Raw genomic sequence first — 21,281 nt, 5'->3', positions numbered from 1 at the left:
TTAGAGAGGAGAAGGCAGATCATGCAAAATTTATTCTTGCATTCTGCATAATAATGTGTTTTAACATGTTCCAGTGGAAGCCATAACAGAGTTATTGCATATAAAAATAAATTAATTTGGGGTAATTTAATTATTCCCAGGAAAATTGAAATCTCTTTCGTGAAAAATAACAAAAACATACAAGATGCTAGAAAAATGAGATTTTGAATTCTCAAGAAAGGAAATTCTAAACAAGACTAAATCAGTTTTTCATTCTATTATAATACAGATTGAGAAATGCAGGGATATTCTTGCTTATATTGGCTATTGGCATTGTTTAGTAGTGTACGTGGAATTATTTTATGTGTTTGAAGCTTCAAATCATGTTGAAGTTATTTTAATGGGGGATGTAGCATTTTGTTTCATATTATTGAAGTACAGTTTGTAACCCAATGCTCAGAGTAAAGTAAATACAAGAAATTTTAGTTAGAGACTAAATGGCAGTTTAGTTTTGCCATTGTGAATAAACTAGTATTCATAATTTGCAAAGATATGGTAACTGAACTTATATATATATAAGTTATATATGTAATATATTAAGTGTGCAGTCATAAATCCGGTACTTTTAACCTTCCAGCATGCACGTATGTGCAAAATTTACGACAAATTCAGTTTTTAATGCACATTTTCCGCATATTGAAGCTGAGACGTATAAAGGTCATTTCTATTCCTCTTTTCTACCCTTCCCCACATCATGAAATGTGCCAACAGGAAGTCATTTAACCTTTATTTATTTATTTATTTTTAACTGGGCTTTTGTGCTACATGGCAGCTTTTTCATAAAAGTTACAACACGCGGGTGGTCATGTTTTAAAATTCGGAAAATATATTTTTTCTCAAATATTTTGTAATTTTGTGTTATTAATTGCTGTGTATTATTTTAATTTGAATACATTTGGCTTTGTAAATTTTATATCGTTTTTTCATGGGGGGGGGGAAATGTGCAACCAGCTGATTTTGCTCGGATTCTTCAAGAATTATTTGATGAAGAAAACAAAGACAAGATAACCTTTGGATGGGAGAACAATAGCGATTTCGATTCCTTATTTTCTTTTATTTCTACTTCTTAGAAATAAATAAAAACATTAAAGTTGGTTTAAAGTGCGTTTTTGTAACCAGTAAGAAGTAAATTTCCTTGCAGAAGTAAGTAATGCTAAACTTACTTTTTTTCCTACCAAGGTGTTTTCCTTTTTTATTGTCTATACTTGTCTTTGATGAATATTAAAATTACCTTCGGTTTTAAAATGTAATTATTAAATAATAAATTTAAAATTTTCTATAATGAAATACATCATTGCATTTCCATCTCACTAACATAAGAACTTAAAAAATAATTTACTTATATTTAAATGTGATATAATTTGTATTTTGCAATAATAAGATTAATATTTTATTTCTTAACAAATTTATTATCAATACTAACTCGTTTCTGTCGTTTTTCATGCCAAAAATGGTAAAATAACAGATGTCGTAAAAAATACAACGTGCTCATGCTCATGTAAAATTGCCAAGCGCACGTGCTGGAAGGTTAACACCTGGGTGGATAAGGCAGGAATAAGACTTTGACAAAACTAAATTCAGCGGATCACCATCTTTATTTTTAGGAACATCAAAAATTAATTCTTTGACAGAACTTTTCAATCATAGCTGAATACAAATAATTTTTATATACACAGATGAAAAGCTAAGACCTCATATCAGGCAGGGAAGCATAAGCGACACAAAGTTTTTTGCGTGGCAGAAGTCGGATGGGAAAAAAGGAAGCATAGTGCTCGTGACTTCGTTGGGTCCAGAGAGTATTCTAAGCTGTGATTGATCAATATTAGTTTTAGTTATCTTTTTCAAGCAGGGTTATGTAATTTGGAATGATCTTGAATTTGGGAGAACAGATGAATTTAGGCGGAAGTGCACCGAATTCAGAATGTTACATTTTGAGGTTGCCAATTATTTTTTAAAACAGCCATCATATTTTGTTATATCTCATATATATAGAGAGATAGATAATGTGTGTGTGTGTATGATGATAAGATTTAGTAAGTAAAACACAGTTAAATTTATAAAAGATAAATACTTGACTAGGGAAGACATTATTTTGCAGTCTCGAGTGGCTTGACGGTTAGAAGATCACTGAAAATATAAATTACATAGCAGAAGACATTGGGAACTTTTGAAAAATTACAAAAATCACTTGATATTTCAAAATATACCTTTATTACTTGGAGAACAGATGAATTTAGGGGGAAGTCTTCACTTCACAATGGGGGGCCAATCCACACCCCACAATTTTGATGATGGCGCATTACATTTTTAACAAAAGCAGCCAAGCAATAGATGTCCTTCAGCCGCATAGGTAGAGGAAAAGGGAGGATATTAGGATTGCAACAGTATTTATAGTAAAATGTTTCATCAATCTGATTGGCTAAAACTCATAGGCAATTCAGAAATTTCAAGATGACATAATGTGTAATACGTTTTCAGATATGACACAGTTTAGAGAAAGTTATTACTAGAGAAAAAGTACCCACATTAAAAATGAGCAATTAAGAGGCATTTTAAATTATAATTTTGATTTGCATTTTTTGTTATCTTATATATATATATGCAAGATAAAAAATATGAAAGCAAACTTCTAAATTTAATTCACTATAACCTCTTTTATTTTCTGTTTCATTTGGAAACTTCATCTATCTGTCCTAAAAATAGTGCTTAAGTCTAAACTGCATCATTCAAATTAATCATGCGATCTTACGTAACCGTTAATGCAGATGCCTCTTGACCAATCACCAAATTGCAAACCAAAACTTTTCTCTTCGCGTGCTTCCATCTTGCATAACTATGCACTTCAGCTTTGCTCTCTACTGTGCTAAGATGTAATTTCGCTGACTTGCTTTCTATCTTAACAATATCAAAAATGTAAATCTTCTGTGGAAAGGCACAGCTAGAGTGCCAAGTGATTGTGGCGACAAATTTCAATTGCAAATAAAAATGGAATAAAAACTGCCATGACTGCCAAGTTCTTTACATGCTACGCAATCAAAATTCTTCTTCAATATGGATCTAAGCTCGCATCGACAATGCTCCGGCTTTTCCTTCTGCTCTTAATATTACATAGTATATATATGGTAAGGGAAGCTAACATTATGATTGAGTTGCAGAATCAAGTACTTGTTTTCGCTCCAGTGATATATCTTGGTTAAATTTACTACCTCACTGAGAAAACAGTACCAGAACTAAAAGCTGTGATTGAAAGCTACGGTAAAAAAGTATTACTGCAGGTTCAGTGTATTTTGCTACTATTCTAATATGCAAAGATTTTTATGTATTTGTAATGTTTTTATATGTTTATTTAGGTATATGAAGAAGTGAACAATTGCTGTCATGCATTATCAGAAAAACTTGGATCTCAGAAATTCTTTTTTGGAGACACGTAAGATTTACTTCATATTTCTGCTTTTCACAATATTTACTTAACCTTTTGAGGCCAGGGCTTTAGTAGCAGTAAAAGCCTTGAAGGGCGGGGAATCTTGAACCGAATGCTTCCCTCCCCTTTAAGAAATCACCTCCTATTTGCAACAAAGATTCTTGTGTGTAGTTTAATGGATTCTCAGAGGGGTGCATCTATGTCGCAAAAGGAAGTGAAGTGTAGGGATTAGTGACCAGACTTTAAGATGCTTTTTGTCACTGAGAGAAAATTTCATATTACAGTTGTTCCGGATTGAGACTACTGGGAAATGTGTAAACCTCCGTTGAAGAAAATGCCATTCTTTACATTATAGGACATTACTTTCGCTTTTATAAAATTTAGGTTTTAATTTTAAATTACACTGCAAAACTATGTGTCTTTACTAAGTGCTTACAATAATTATTTATATCGTATCTTTATATTAATGTTATGTCAAAAAATATTTCAACTATTTGATTATTTCCATAGACAATTTAAAATTTAACCAGTCTTCCTCTCATTTTTTTTTTTTTTTTTACTATTTAATGTCCTTATAATTTTTAATTTGTTTTGGTATATATTATAAAATATAGCTATATCTTTGAACTTTTTCCATACAGGGAATAATTAAAAAATAAATGCTTAAAGCTATAGCAATGATTAAAAATTAGATTAAAAATTAGAAATGATTAACAGTTCAGTGGAACTGTTAAAATTGTGCTCTATAGACGTAATGAAATTTTAATTTTACACAATTGTTCAAAATCTCCCTGCTAACTTGATAACATACTATTTAAGGAAGAAACTTTCAGCAAATTAGATATAACTGGTTTAATTAAAAATTATTTTATTTTATTGTAGACTGTTAGTACTGCAATGTCCAACTACATAAGTGCTACTAATTAAAATTCAGTTCTTTTCCAAATTTAATGCATAATAATACAGATGCTCAAAAACTGTTTTTTTTTAGAATATTTTAAAAATTTGAAAAAAATTTATTTAATCATGTACCGTTTTATATTGTTTATTGAAAACTAGTAAGTGATATATTTCAAGTATTAATAATAGAATTAATTTAAGTCATTTAGTATGTAAACCCATAATTCAAAACATAAATTCCATTTGTCTTTTTTTCCCATTTGTCTAAAACTAAATTCCCAGCCTCACTAAGGCAACATGTTCACTTGGGTATTCAAAATTTAGGTAGTTTCTTAGTGCAAAGAGTTTTTCAAATTGAAGGGAAAATTGTATGTTATGCATAGTGTCTGCAAAATCTGTGGGGCAAAGTTACACAATAATTAGTTGTTGTCTTCAGTACTGTATTATGTTATTCTATATTATGCTACATAATTTAACATATTAAGGGAAATTTCCAGATAATTTCAGGTGCCTGATCAGCAAAATTCTCTACTGTTTGAAATCGACGTCCCATGTGAATTTTTCTATTTCCTCTATTGTTTAAACCAGTTCGTTTCAACTCCAAACTGTCTTTGTAGCAGTTTTGACATCAACCATGGTGGCATATTTTATATGGTGGAATTTAAATTCTATGATATATTAGCGAGTATCTTTACTTGCAGTTACTCAATCTTCTTTGTCAGGTCATGCGAAATCTATACTGACACAGTTGAATTAACTGTTTTTCTCTTTTTTATTGAAATAAATGACAAAGGCATTCAATCACTTAAAAGGTTAAGGTTCAGAAATTCAGATGGGGAACGTGTTGTCTTAGAACAATGATTTGTACATTATTTGAGAGCTTTTACATCTTGTTTGTATTCTCGGAGCTCAACAGACAGTGAAATTTCACAAATGCTACTCTAATCTATTCTTAACATCTTACTTCAAAATTATTTGACTGACAAATCGAGACACTGATAGTGAGGTACCTTTTAAAATAACAGTACATCACTACATCTGGAATCTAATGGCTAGAGATGACCTTTCAAACTGATTGACTAGTTTTAGTGTATTTACGATTTCCAGGTTTCAGACTGAAATTGTAAAACTACTGTTGTTTCTTTGACATAAATATCATATTCATGTTCTTGTGATCTGTCTGAATAACAGTACCTCACAGTAAACTTCTGTGTGTGAAGGTCACTTTATAAACAGATATATATGGAAATACAGACAGACAGAACTGTTAAGAATGAATTGATAAAAATGTAAGAAAAAGTGTTTGTACATGTATTCAAGTACGTGGGAATTTTGTTTATGGAAATGTATATCTACATATCCATGTAGTATGCATGTCTGCACTGATATAATATGGTATAAGTGCAGATATGCACATAAAGCGGAAAGCATGCATACCCTTAAATGGGAATAACGTATATATAGACACGTACATGTACACACACCGGCACACATATACATTTATATATATGTGTTTGCATTTGGATTTACGCATACGTGTATAAACATACAGATAAATGTATGTGTATATATTTCATCATCAAGCTCTTGAAGTTTTCGTATTTCGTATTTCTTCTTCAGTCAGACCTTTTTTCCTTTTCGGCATATTGCTAGAAAAATGTCAAAGTAATTCCTAAAAAAACTTATGAAAATATGCAATATTCTAAAGCAACTCAAGGCTCTGTTTACAATTTACAAACACAAACGCAGTTATCGGGAATTCTGTAGCTATGTAGCTACAAGAACTAAAAGGGAAAAATTGGGAAAAACCAGATTCTTAACACAAATACATTTGAAAGAGATAAGTGGTTAAAACCCCTGGGATGTCAAATTTGACATTTCACTCCACTCTTTCAGCCTGGAAAATGAGGGAAAAAGACATGGCCACTAGTGGACGACCCCGTCATTTCAAACAGAGGGCTCTATGGCCTCTATAGTTCAAAAGGTTAAGGAAACATTTTTTTGGATTTCATACTTCAAAGTGAAAAATAATTAATATGAAACACGTGTTTTTCAATTAAACTTTCCCTATCATATTTTTATTTATAAATTATTAATTACAAAATGAGGAAAAAATGTTTTTGAGATCTAAAGTGTTACAAATCAACAATTTAATTATTAGGTACAAATCACAGTCACAGAATTTAAACGAATTTTAATCTGAAATAAAGTTGCAAATATTTTCCTTAATTATTTAATGAACTTTTTCTTAAATGAATAATAAAATTATACAATGTAAGAATAGGTTTAAGTTTTTATTTATGAATCTACTTAGTGTTGAGGTATTCAAAATTAACTTAGCAAAACTTTCTACTTGAAGAATTCTATTGCAGTAGTTTTGACAATATCTTTAGAGGGGAAATTTTTAATATTAAGTGTAAAAATTCTAAGGAAATGTTTAAATCTCTAGTAAATTTACAATTTCTTTGAAGTTAAAACAACTGACAAAGTGGCAAGTACACAGTAAAACGTGAATCATAATTTTTTTGAATAAATATTTTTAATTTAACTGAATTTTCCTCTTGTAATAGAATTGCAAGTTCAGTTAATATTTGTGTTTAATGCAGATTATGCGTAGTCCTATATTTCTATTAATTAAATTTTGTGCCTTCCATTTGAGTTTTTCATTAATCAATTCAGTATTAAAACTGTTGAAACATCTTCAGTTCATGATTTTAATGGATTAGCACATGTTATTTAACTTAAACAACTATGCAATTTACTTTTTCTTTCCCAGGCCAACTGAGTTAGATGCTGTTGTTTTTGGTCATCTATTTGCAATTCTGACAACTCCTTTACCAGACAATCGTTTGTGTTCTATTTTACGAGAGTATCAGAATCTTGTAAATTTGTGTCATCATATTGATGTACAGTATTTCCAGAAACATGCTGATGAAGATGATGATATAGAAAATATAGAAATGGAAAGTTAGTTATTCTTATTTGATTAACAGTGTAGATTCATTGAATTTTTTATGTAGATCTGACAATTTGTTGCAGTTAGACTTTTTAATAAAAGTTTTGTTATATTAGTTGTACAAATGATACATTGCAGTATTATAAAGCATTTTGAGGCTTTGCACTTTGTTAAATATATTATTATTCTTTCAAACCTTTTTTAAACAATAAAGAGAGGGGAACTACATTTATATATATATGCATATACAGTCAAAAGTCAATTCGGACACCCATTATCCGGAATGATCTATAATCCGGATCTCAAAGCTAAAAACTTTCTTCGCATGCGCCACGTTGACACATGCTCACAGGCGTTTTACGCGTGCGCGTAAGACCATGACTACTGCGCATATGCGTATGCGCAAGTGCAGAATATGTTTTCACCTGCGCGTTTAATGTATAACGGATGGTGTAAGCTAAAATTATGTAATTATATATTTCAGTTAATGTTGATGATTGCGTTGTTCCTTAATCTTCGAATTGGATCCCGCTTATTATTTTTTGCAGACTGTAAGAGCAATTTTATAAAAGTAAACTTGAACTTTCGATTATGTCAAATAGAAATTCCGATGCTGGAACTTCCAAAGGATCTACAAAACGAAAGTATGTTTCGATATCCAACAAACAAAAAGTGGAATTTCTGCAAAAAATGGATAAAGACATGAAGAATGTGACAGAGAGGTTAGTGAAAACGAAAAAATTTCGATTGACAAGTTAGTCGGTATTCTCGGCACAGCAATTAACGGGACTTGAACAGCGGAACTTTGTAACTGAACAAGAAATTATGTCTGTTTATAGAATTAAAGAGAAAGTATTATCACATAAAACGAAGCAACTTAAACAACGTACATTGAAAGAAATACTAATTCAGAAGTCAAACAACAAAAATCAGCGTTATACCTACAAAACTTTCACAGGACTAGTTTCGATGGTTTTACCGAACCATCATCTTCAGCTGCAAAACCGCAAATGAACAAGATAGATCCCCCCTTCCTCCCCTCCCCTCCCTTCCCTTCTCCCCTCCCTTCCCCCCTTCCCTTCTTTCCATCAATTAGCTATAAAGTTGCACATATTTTGCAGAAATTTAACTTTCGGGTTGTTTATTCTCCCATCAATAAAATTCCAACTTCTATACTCAAGGACCCCATTCCGGATATGAATTCCTGGGGTATTTATAGGATTCCTTGCCAGTGTGGTTTAATTTACATTGGCCAAACTAAGAGAGCCTTAAAATTTCGCGTCAAAGAACATGAGGCATATGTTAGAAAAAAGGAAACACAGAAGTCTTCTGTTGCTCAACATTGCTGGTCCGAAAATCACACTTTCAATTTTTCTGCTGCCAAAATTATTCAAAAAACATCTTCCATTGGAGAACTGGATTTTCTAGAGGCATTTCATATTCATAAAAATCTTTCTGTTCTAGTTAACGATCCTAATTCCAATCCAAATTTGCCTTCGGCTTTTAGAGAAATTATGTTTTAGTTCTGGTTTCGCCAATAGATGGCGCCACTTGCTTATTCTTGTTCAGGCTTTCTTATCTTATCTAATCATTATTTCCTATCTTGTTCATTTGCGGTTTTGCAGCTGAAGATGATGGTTCGGTAAAACCATCGAAACTAGTCCTGTGAAAGTTTTGTAGGTATAACGCTGATTTTTGTTGTTTGACTTCTGAATTAGTATTTATTCGGCATGTTATTGTGTCTTAATTATTGAAAGAAATGTTTAATAAAGTAAACAAATAAATATTAAGCCTTTTTTTTTTTTTTTTTTATTTTGATACCCTTTAGATCATAATTGTTCTTTATTTCATAAATTACGGTTTCATATTTTTAATTTTAGAATTTCTGCATGCCATCTTACAAGATTTAAACTGATGATCTATAATCCGGAATCAAAGTCCCGACGAGTCCGGATTAACGACTTTTTGACTGTATATATTTTAAACAGTAAAGAGAGGGGGAACTACATATATATATTCAGAAAATTTTTTCTACTACCAAAGATTGCTAAATTTTGTTATTTTGTACCTCTAGCTTTCACCCTTATTATGCAGAAGACAAAAAGACCCATTGTAACTTAATTTGTGGTTACAATGTCCACAGAATAGTTGCCAGCAGTAATGTTATGCCTCCAGTTTTGTCTGAGTTAATGAAAATAAAATTTACATTATGAAGTATTATGCTGATTGAGAAAAACAATTGTCTTCTATAAATGGTCTTTGAACACTCTACCTAGAGTTTGCAACCCTATTTTTTCACAAAATTTATTCAAAAAATCATTTCAAAAATTTTTCACAAAAGTTAAAATTTGAAATTTTTTAATACTACATTGAGAGCAAAATTAAATGTATAAAATAATTAAATATTTTTGTTTTTGTTTTTACCTAAAATAGTATGAAATAATCACTTTTTATATGAACACTTTTTAAAAGTGTTTACACATAAAGTGTTTGTATTCAATGAAAACAAAGTAGCATATTTTCATTATTTGAAAATGTGGCTACTTTGTGTAAAGTAGAATATTTTCACTGCTTTTTTAATCTTTTATTTTCTTATTGAGTTTTCTGAATCCATGAAGTAATTGTTCTTTTAAGACCACTGTCTTGTACCATTATAAAATAATATAATAAAAAATAGATGACTGAGATTCTTTTCATCACTTGGAAAGGAATTCCAGAGTGAAGTGATTAGGGCTGGGGAGGATTTATGCTAAATCATTTCCTGCTATTTCTTTAGAAATGATTCTTGGAAATGTTCAGTTTTGAAATTCTAGCAGATATTGTCTAAAAAAAAGATTATGTGTTTAATTGTACTTTGTTTGCGTGTTTGATCCTAATATAGCACAATTTTTTATTCCTGTGAAGGAAATAGCAACTGAAAAGGAACTAACTTGAAGAAAATTTCTCTATTATTAGTAAAAAAATAGTATTACCCATTTAGTCATCCATACTTGTTATTTCATTCAGATATTGAAAGGAGAGACAAATTTTTATTTTATTTTTCTAAACCTCATGGTATACTTCTTTATAATATCTTTATTTTATAATAAAGCAGTTTTGCTTATCATAGAACAATCGTAATGTTTCAATAATATAAAAAAAGAGTACATGATAAGTGTGTTCATTCCAATATATTAAGCATTTAAAAATATCGAACAATGATATATGAAGTTCTTTATGTTGTGTATTTTAGAATAGGATTTGTGATTTGTAGTTCAATTTTGTTGTATTAGATAAAGGTGCTCAGTTTATATATGTAAAGTGAATTGAATAAATATCTTTTAATATACATGCAATGTCTATCTTTTAATGTTCTTATCTTTTAATATACTATAATTGCTCTTGTATTTTTCTCCCATTTCCTTCTAATTTTACTGCCTGAAATTTCCTGAAATTTTACTGCCTGAAAATTGCCTGAAATTTTACTGCCATTTCCTTCTAATTTTACTCCCATTTCCTTCTAATTTTACTGACAGAAGGGGAAAACTAGGCACCATATATTATTTCTCTAGATATGCTTTAATTGATAAATGTAGAACTTAGATAGAACTTCATAAATATAGGAAAAACAAACACATAAGATGCACTAATATTATTAAATTATGCATTTCAAAGGACTTATCAATTTCAGTAATATTCTTTTCACATACACTGAATAATTTCCTGTTTGTGCATATACTTTGCATTGGTAACATGAATTAGAAATTTCCTAATCCGCTGAAAAAACACGAGTAAAAAATATGTGAGTAAATATGATATATATATATATATATATATATAAGATAAAAATATGTAAAGCTAACTTCTGATTTTAATTGGCAACATCACCTTTTATCCTTCATATAAATTTGGGTATTTCTACTTTCTGCCCTAAAAATAGTAACTATTTATAACATATCAATCTAAACTGTGTCATTTCAAATTAATCCACATCATGTTCTTACATATAACACTGCAATGCAGTTACGTTTTAGCCAGCCATGAATAAGATTTCAGTTGAAACCGAAACCTTTTTTAACTCTCTCATATGCTTCTTCATAATGCATTTCATTTTCACGCTTGCTTTTGTCTAGCATCCAGTTTATTAAGATGTGCTAAGCTTTCAAAAATGTGGTGTGCATATATATTGCACCCATAATAATGTGTGAATCAGAATATGCGTTCCAAGAATTATTTTACTCAAAAATAAAATGTTGTTATCTACAGCTATGTTTGTCTGCAAGTTTCATCCTTCTAATATGCTATTATGCATTTTGTATTCCAGCACCATCTACAGCCATCATCCATGATTAAAAATATTTGTCTTTTCTCAGCTACATCCTAAATTATTATACATATGAGGGGTAGATACAGCAGGGCTTGCAGGCTGTGTGTGGCTTTTGCAGGCGAGTGGTATGTCTCATCAATGTTCAAGCATAATTATTTTGTTTCATTTCTTGTTAGTTAAAAAATTTAATAATTTTATTAAAAATAAACAAATAAAAATATTGTACTGAAACCATTTGTAAAGAAAATCTTTAAAACTTAGATTTTTTGATGGATGCTTTACAGGAAAAATCCACTGAATTTCAGAATCAGTAGTAGAGTTAGAAATTAAATTTATGATGGTCTGTGAGTGGAACAGAAAATGCACGTAATGCATCAGAAACATTTAATACTATGCAGAATTTGATGCAAGTTGAAAATGATGTAGAAGTTGATTCGGCATTTGAACTGTAGTAGGTTGTTCCATTCTTATAAAAGGAACAGCTGTTTTTGTATTTAAATACAAAATAAAAATTTTTGGATTATATTTTAATATATTTTTTTAATAAAAACTATTTAATGAGCTTCAAACTACTACTTCCGGTTGTCTATTACACCATCATGGGCTTCCTATTAAGTATCATTTCCTTTCTCCAATTTTACCCAATTGTAATCAACTCTGTATATGAATGTACATAATGCCTAAATAGGAAAAACAATTGAGTTTTTGGAAATCTCGTATAAGAGATGGACGCAAAAAAATCATCATGCACACTCAGACAGAAACACATCATTGTAAAAATTGTAAACACTTGTACTAGGGTACCCTAATTCGAGTTTATTGAATAAAATCTCGGTGTCGAATTTTTGAACCAAAAACTTGACTTCCTTAGCCTATGTATATAGTTTGGCAGGAGGTTAAAATACTGAGTGCCCCTTTATCCCTTTAGAGGAGCCGTCAAATTTATGTGCATTTCTTGACCTCAAAATCTGGCTAGTGTAAACAGGCCTTTAATGGCTTCCAGTAAAGTACCACTTCCAGTTGTCTAGTTTTATTAAAAATTCAATTAACTCTTTATATGAATATAAAAAGCTTCTATACAGAAAACGGGCATTTTTGCAAGCTTCAAATGAGTTATCGTGGACAAAAAAGATTGTCATGCACAAACAGCCTTTCATCATTCTAAAAATAGGTAAAAACTTTTGAAGACCCTAATTCATTGTCATTCACTGAAAACTAACTATCGAATTTCTGGACCAAAAACATTACCTCCTTTTTACCAATGTACATAGTTTGGCAGGAGGTAAAAAGGGGTTGTAGAATGAAATTCATATTTTTTATTTCATGTTAAAAGTTTTCAGGAAGAATGTAAATATTTCTCCTTACATATTTGTTTATTTTATGTTATTTAAATGAACTAACATTTTGAATTTCATCATAATACTTATTTTATATTGTCTTAGTTATTAATAAGCATCACAGTTTTAGGTTATACATTAAATTATATGGACAGTTAAAATTTTTGAGGAAAAATTTACCATTTGAGTCAAATAATTTTCTGCAATTGAATTGTTATGTTATTTATCACAGTTGATATACAGTGGAACCTCTGGATATGAGTTTAATTCATTCCAGCATTGAGCTCGTATAGCGAATTTCTCATATCTAGAGATAAACTTCTCCATTGAAAATAATGGAAATGCAGTTAATCCGTTTCGCACCCCGAAAAATATCAACATAAAAATAAATTTTTCTAATAAATAACAGTGATAAATAATATAAGTGCGGTTTATGAAGAGTCCTGACTGGCGATAAGATTGTGGGGAAGATGAAACGGGTTGCTATGGGGATGGAGAGTCCCCCTTTGATTTAGGAGGCTTTCTCTTGGGAATTTTACCCTACTGGAAGCAGGTTCTGGGTCAGAATCCCTTAATTTTCTTTTATTTGCAGGTTGCTTCATCAGAAAGTGATGAAATTTGGAAAAAAGAGTCAGCAAACAGCAATAAGTGATCTTTATTTAAAAATGATGGTCAGAATACAGAGCGAGAACGGCGTCGGCTCAGTAGGACAAGTGACGGAGGACGGGACCACCACCCCTTTACTATTAAGTTAATTAGCATAGTGTCACGCCCGCCCTTATCTTGAGTATGACCCGTGATGCCTCATGGGTGGCTCGCACCGCGCGCCCAAACCCAACGCCTGGACCGTCCGGTTGGCAGTTCTACGAATCGAATGCCACCGGGTTGATGCTCATTCTTACTGCCCAGGTCCAGTATTCATTGAATAACCAAATAGTTAAGTAGTACATGGCCAAACTGGGCTGAAATATATTTGCTTGTAGCATACAATTTCCGAATTGGTGCATGCCTGTGTACAGATATTACAAATTACATACCTGTGTGTGTACACCTTACATTTTTGTACATAATACATTTCGATGCTTGTTAACAGTCACATGCTTATGAGAGTACAAATTACATAATACATTTAGATACTTGTAGCTGACACATGAGTATGATATTACAAATTACAATTAAATACATGACACGTTGGTATGCTTGTTACAGACAAATGGGCATGAGAAATGCTTTTATTGGCTGTCAGTGTGCTAGCATGTGCATAGTTTTACCCGGAGTTATGCTGCTGAATATCTGAGATTATTATTTATGTAGGACCACCGCGGACAGCGATGCACGAAGAAACACGTCTAGGTATAGAATCAATAAGAGTGCGGATGGTGTTCTGAGGGATGGCTATAGATTCCCTTTCAACCATTTGACACAGTTCGACTTCTGAACGAGGCAGGGACAGAGTCTGCAAACGGCGTTCAATCACATCTCACACATGTTCAATTGGTGACAGGTCAGGAGAGTACGGTGGCCAGGGAAGCATCTGTATACCTTGCAGAGCATGTTGGCAGATGCGAGCACTGTGTGGTCGGGCGTTATCCTGTTGAAAAATTGCATTAGGCAGCCCCTGAAAGTAGGGGATTGCCACCAGCCGCAGTGCATTATCCAAGTATCGCTGGGCCGTCATAGTGCCCTGAATACGAACTAGAGGTGACCTGGAATCGTAGGCAATAGCGCCCCAAACCATTATGCCACGTTGTCGCGCGGTGAGGCGTTGCACAGTTACTGCCGGTTTAGATCTGTCTCCACACCGACGCCACACGCGTATGAGGCGATTGTCACTAGATAAACAGAAGCGTGACTCATCTGAGAACACGACGTTTCGCCATTCTGTCATCCACATCGCTTCAGTCCGGCACCATTCTAAACGTTGGCGTCTGTGCTGTGGGGTCAATGGCAGTCTCCTTAACAGACGGCATGAGTGCAGGTCACATTCAACCAATCGACGGGAAGTGGTTCTGGTCGACACGGGAACATCCAGGGTATCTTGCACATGCTGCAGAATCGCAGTACAAGTGACTCGCGGGACCGCCACAGCTTGTCGGCGGATGCGTCGATCCACGCGTGCTGACGTCACTCTGGCTGCACCTGCATCCCTCCTTCTTCCCACATTTCCTTATTCCAACCATGTTCGCCATAGCCGATGCACCGTGCTCTCATCCATGTGGATATCAGCTGCGATTTGACGTAAGGACCAACCCGCCCTTCTCAGTCCGATCACCATACCCTTCGTAAAATCGTCTGTCTGCTGGAAGGGCCTTCGTTGATGGCGGCCTGCCATTCTCTCCTATTACACGTATCCTCCAGGACAAAAACCAACTTTTTTCGATAATTTGTCTGGCAGAAATAACGACACGAATATTGCCCATTCTGCACGTTCCTTCCCTTATATCTTACTTCACGTGTGTCGGAGAGCTGCGCATTTCACATCATTCACGTAACTCAGTGACGTGCGTCTACTGTGAAATTTGCATAAATTTCTGACCCTCCTTCTTGGTGTTGCATTTTAAATGTCGAGCAGTGTAATAACACTTGCTTCTGTCTCCTTTTTAAGATGCCTCTAAAATGCGACACTACACTGTCATAACACTGATTCATGGTGCGCCTACACATTGCTTTATTAGGGTGATTTTCTTCAAAGAAAGTTTTCACTTCTTCCCATTTTGCAAAAACTTCTTTAAATCTTACTGTAAGAGAGGGCCTCATCTCCTGTTCTTTCCACCCCTAACGAAAGATCTACCACCTCTTGCTGCTGCTTCTTGTGAAGTTCTTTAACTTCGTCCGTTTGTTTTTAGTTCTTCACTATGCTCTTCCGCTAACTCATCCAGATCAGCACCATCCACATCCAGACTCATACTGTTCCCCAGAGGTACAATTTCTTCGACTAGTTGCACTGTGTTATCCACAGGTTGAGGATCAAAACATAAATTAGAAGTACTGTGAGGCCACGGTTTCCCCCCATGCTGAATTCAGGGTCCTCGCTGAGATGTTTTCTCAAGCCTTATCAATGAGGTTTAAACAATTTAGGATGTTGAAGTGATCCTTTCAAAATTGTCCGAGTTTCAGGCTTGTATTTGGAATCACTTCAAAGCACCTTTGAAACAAGTCCTTTGTGCACAGCGTTTTAAAGTTGAAAATACACTCTTTTGCAAAAAAAATCGACGCACCAAGAAGGACTTTTGCGATCGTGACGAAATTTGGTGTGCAAAAACATCTTGATCGAATATGCAAGCGATCAAAGTTTCAAGGCAAATGAACAGGAGTTGCGATCATAGCGCGCAATTCGCAAAGTATAAAACCATTAATAGAAGTGGAAGATTTATCTTTTTTGTTGCTGTCATTGTAATTCCGTAAAGAAACAACTAAAGATGCCATTACGACGATATCGAAGACCTTACAGACAACTAAACCACTTTGAACCTAGTCGCATTGTAGGGTCGCGTGAAACTGGGTGGTCATACTGAGCAATAGGCCACCACCTGTATCGTACAGACGCTGATATGCAAAGATGTTGGCAGCAATGGTTGCTACAAAGAAATGAAGGTTCTGGAAGGCAAAGGAGCACAAATGCTAGGCAAGAAAGGATAATTGTTCGCCACGAACCGCCCCAACGGTATCATTGTCGACTATTCAACGCACTACAGTCACGTCTATACCTCTCGTAGTACCGTCCACTATCTCATGGCGCTTGTTCTGAGGCGGGGTTACGTTCACAGAGGCCTTTAAGACGTCTGTCTTTGACCCCAGAACATCCGCGTAGTCGTCTGGAGTGGTGTCGTAGCCAATCATCATGGCTGGCGTATAGTGTTCAGCGATGAATCCCGCTTCATCAAGCAGATCATCACCGTGTGAGTGTCTGGAGAGGACGGGGACTGCGGTCCCAATCAGCCTTTGTTTTACAAAACCATACAACCATAACCCCTGATGTGATGGTGTGGGGCGCTAATTCTTATGACAGCAGGTCATCTTTAGTCAACCTCCGTACATCTTTAACAGCTCAACTATATGTTGATACCATCCTGCAGCCGGTTGCATTACCCTTCATGGCATGTCATCCTGGGGCCATTTTCCAATAAGATTATGCCGGGCCACATACCGCTCGCATATCTCTGGACTGTTTCCGTGCGGTTGATACGCTTTCTTTGCCAGCAAGGTCACCAAACCTTTCACCAATCGAATATGTCTAAGACATTGTAGGCCGTCAAATTCGGGCACTACAAAATATCGCAGATTCGGAGCGACAACTGATGAATGCCTGGCAGAATGTTTCGAAGGATGACATTAGGAAACTCTACCACTCCTTGCCTCGACGAATTCAAGCATGCATTGCCGCCAAGGTCGGTTCGACTAACTACTAACACTCAATGGGTGATTGTGAGCCGTGAACAGTTATTATGACCTTGATTTTTTAATCATTTTATTATCTCTGTATGAGCTATACACATATTCAATTTTATAAAAAACTACCACTTTATTCATGGTGCTTCGATTTTTTTTTAAAAAAAAGAGTGTAATTTGCTGGTCAATAGGCTGGTTAAGTGGAGTGGTGCTGGGAGGAAGAAACTTGAATTTTATGAAGTGAAATTCCTCCAGCAAATCATCTTCAAGCCCTGGGTAATGTGCAGGAGCATTATGAAGGACGAGCAAAGCCCTGAGTGGCAACTTATTTTCGTGATGGCATTTCTTCACTGAGGGACCAAAAACTTCATTGACCCACTTGATGAAAATTTGCCGCGTTATCCAGGCTTTGCTGTTGGCCCACCACATCACATTCAGTTGGTTTTTTCTGCACCTTCCCCTTCTTGAAAACTTGTGAATTTTCTGAATGGTAGACGAGCAACGGCTTGAATTTACAATCTCCACTTGCTTTGGCGCAAAACAAGAGAGTAAGCCTATCTTTCATTGGCTTGTGGCCAGGCAAAGATTTCTCTTAAGCATTGATTGCGTAGGTCCTCCTAAGCATTTTCTTTCAAAAAAGACCTGTTTCATCACAATTAAGTACTTGCTGGGGAAGAAAGCCCTCACTAGTAATACATTGTAGGAACTCCCGCCGAAATTTATCAGCAGCAGCTGTATTAGAGCTCGCAGCCTCTCCATGTCACACAACATTGTAAATGCCGGTTCTCTTTTTAAATTTTTCGAACCATCCACGGCTTGCCTTAAATGCCATCTCATCTTCAATTGACGTACCTGGTGTTTTTCGGAGAAGGTCCAAGTACAGATTCTTAGCCTTAGCGCAAAAGATTGCTTCCAACACTGAACCACCTTTTAACCACTTCTCTTTAATCCACAACAACAGCTTCTCAACATCATCTAGGAGTTTTGGACGGTGTTTGGAAGTAACGGTTACTCCTTTGGCCACAAAGTTTCTTAATTTCTTCCTTCTTCTTCAGAATAGTGCAAATTGTCGATGTCGAACGACCGTAAGTCTTCGCCCAAATCCATCACTCTTAACCACGCTTATGTTTATCTATGATTTCTTTTTTAATTTCAAAGGCCATGTCGTCCTTATTTTTCTTTGCAGCAACAATCTTCTGAGGCAACAATCTTCTTAGGAGGCATCGTGAAATAATTATTTTCACGTTAAATATAAAAAACAATTAATTCACAAGCGCGCAACCGCGTAGATCAAAGAACACTGAGGGATCTGACAAGGTGATTCCCCGGCTGAGCCGAATCGGGAAATGGCGTCAGCATACCAACAATCTGGCTCATTGCTCGTTACTCGAGTCAATGCAGCATTTTTTTAGAGACGAATTTTTCGCTCATACTTTCCTCGTATCTCGAATTTCTCGTATATAGAGGTGCTCGTATCTCGAGGTTGCACTGTGTTAAAAATCTGTCTATCACAGAATACGTTCAAAACCATTCTTTTGAATTATTTATGATTTAAAGATTAATCTTGAAAGGATGAAGATGGACCTTGTGAATCATGTGTTCTAATTTTCGAAATTTGAAAAATTATATTGAAATCTATGTGCTGTTAATTCTTATTTACAATGCACAAAATAAAGAGTACTAATTTTAATGCTTACGTTTCTGTTTCAATAGAAAATTAGTTTATAGCTTCAAATTCTTAAAATAAATATGATGAACAAATTTGTTGCTAGTTTCAGATGATTGCTTAGAACTTGATGTTGCATAAAAGATGTTTCATGTGACTTTATACCCTTCCCTGCAGCATGAAGAAGTTTTCAGTTCTTTAAGGTTTCATAACGTTTACAAACAACAATATTATTATTTGATAAAAGTTCAACTTTGGGACAAGTAAAAGACTACTTTTTTATAAAATTCCTTAAAGTGTTCTTTTGTAAACTGAGACCGCTTATATTCACAAACTAACATTTAAAATTCTATTCAGCTAACATGTCGCTTACTGAATTGTCTTCCTGTAAGAAAATACATTTTAAATCAAGTGGTGGAGTGTTTTTTTTTTTTTTTTTTTAATTCTTATTATGTATTTTATTTATCCTAGCAGTGTCTGACTTAAAAATAAAAGAAAAAAATTCTGTATAATAATTTTTTTTTAACAATTAAATGGTAAAATTATTTTTCATGTGTCTGAGTACAACTGATACCTATTGCAATGAAATTAATTTTTACTTCTATATATAAGCCCTAAACTAAACACAGAAATCCTGTTTTTTCTTTACACTGCACTAAAATTAAATGCTAAATTTGTTTTACTTGCTTAAAATAAAATACATGATCTGTTTCTGTTCTGTCAAATTAGAGTATTGTTTTAAATTGATGTGTGATATTTAAATAAAATTTACTATATAATGCACATTGCTAATTTCTTGGCATTTCAATCACACTAGAGCTATCATGGAAATTTAATGGGAAAAGCTCATTTGTTTTTCTGCCACTCTTTCAAAATTAAAGGTAAAAAGCATACAAATAAGTAAGCTTACTTTTACTTGGTTTAGAAAGAACAGGTTACTCAAATAATTAAAATTCTATAGTTCTACGATTCGCATCCCGTTGTGTTTAGAATAATGGTGACTTTTCCTAATAGATGGCAGCACATGGATTACCGTATAAGATTTCATGGAACGGTAAATCGTGAAGGCGTGGCCAATTTGTAATATGATTGCCACAGTGCAAGTGGAGTTTTATAATTTCATATTCTCAAAGCGAAAAAGATTTAGAAACAAAATAAACAAGAAGTTTACAAACGATTAGTTCAAACTTGTTAGAAAGAAAATAAGTTAAGTATCAAATGAATACAAGTGACAGTAAGAATAATTCAGAAGAATGGTACGCGAGAATTAGAAACATGCTGTGATGATAAAGTACAGTTAAAGATATAAATGATAAAGTTCGTATTGAATGGTACAAAAAGAAAGCATATCTCTGAACACTGTAATTACTTTATTTTGATAAACCAAATTTTCAAGTTTCCGTCCAAGTAGTCATCCAAGTTTTCATAAATTTTCAATGTGTGCCCCTCCTGTGACACGGCAAATATATGTGCTGTATTCGAGTTCCTATCACACATAAAAGAATATCTTTTGTTAATGATTTGAGCACTTCAGCTATCCGATGCTTCAGTTGCTCTAAGTTCTGGGAAATTGGAGGTGCTAAGCACTTTGTCTTTAGCAAAATCCCCCAGGAAAAAATCACAAGGGGGTTAAATCTGGGGATCTCGGTGACCAAAAAGGCGATAGCATATCGTTTGAACCAGCACTGCCAATCCAGCGATTGGGGTAGACTATCGTTCAGATACTAGCGTACGTTTTTATCCCAATGTGGTGGAGCACCGTCTGGCTGCAGAATGAAGCCGGGAAATGTTCTGAAAGAGTATCTTGGCAAATACACCCTCAATCAGCTTTTCCACCGAGAAAAAAAGGAACGAAAACACAATTGTTGGAAATGGCACAAAAAACGTTCATCTTTGGATAATCAAGTTCATGTTCCATTACGCCATGTGGATATTCCATGCCCCAAAATTATAGCGATTAACTTTGCCAGAAACATGAAAAGTGCTTTTATTCCTAAATACGAGTCTGTTCGTGAAAATTAGCTACCTCCAGCTTATCTTGCAAATTCTCACGGAAAGCTTTACGCAACGGTTTGTCGGAAGGTTTTAACTCCTGCATCATCTGAAAGGTGTATGGTCGGCATTGTAGACGTTTCCGTAACACACGGCCGCACTGTTACACGAGGCACACCGAGTTCAAAACTCACAGGATGCGTTGATTTTGTGGCACTTCGAAAAAACATTTCACGAAGTTTTTCAACCACTTTAGTTTTTGCTGCTGTTCGCCC

The 21,281-nt window shown here is 34.1% G+C and overlaps 2 protein-coding genes across 12 annotated transcripts in view; one reads left to right on the top strand and one right to left on the bottom strand.

Moving 5' to 3' along the window:
* LOC146997247 (uncharacterized) overlaps positions 1–21,281 on the bottom strand; it is a 67,360-nt gene that overhangs the window by 4,475 nt on the left and 41,604 nt on the right. The window lies entirely within an intron of this gene.
* LOC118185243 (metaxin-2-like) overlaps positions 1–21,281 on the top strand; it is an 81,423-nt gene that overhangs the window by 56,869 nt on the left and 3,273 nt on the right. For 7 of the 10 annotated variants that reach the window (XM_035355085.2, XM_035355080.2, XM_085817127.1 and 4 more), the window contains 2 exons: positions 3,390–3,466; positions 7,137–7,327. In XM_035355085.2, coding sequence (XP_035210976.1) covers positions 3,390–3,466; positions 7,137–7,327 — 268 coding nt within the window. Of the gene's footprint in view, positions 1–3,389; positions 3,467–7,136; positions 7,328–9,390; positions 10,645–11,619; positions 12,146–21,281 lie in introns of those variants that run through there. The other 3 variants (XR_015041253.1, XM_085817125.1, XM_085817124.1) reach the window with 3 other exon arrangements.

Source organism: Stegodyphus dumicola, chromosome 5 (genome assembly GCF_044657685.1).
Source record: "Stegodyphus dumicola isolate Sdum_Otavi_A_Nest chromosome 5, ASM4465768v1".
Taxonomy (NCBI): Eukaryota; Metazoa; Arthropoda; class Arachnida; order Araneae; family Eresidae; genus Stegodyphus; species Stegodyphus dumicola.
This window is presented reverse-complemented; position numbering and strand designations above follow the sequence as displayed.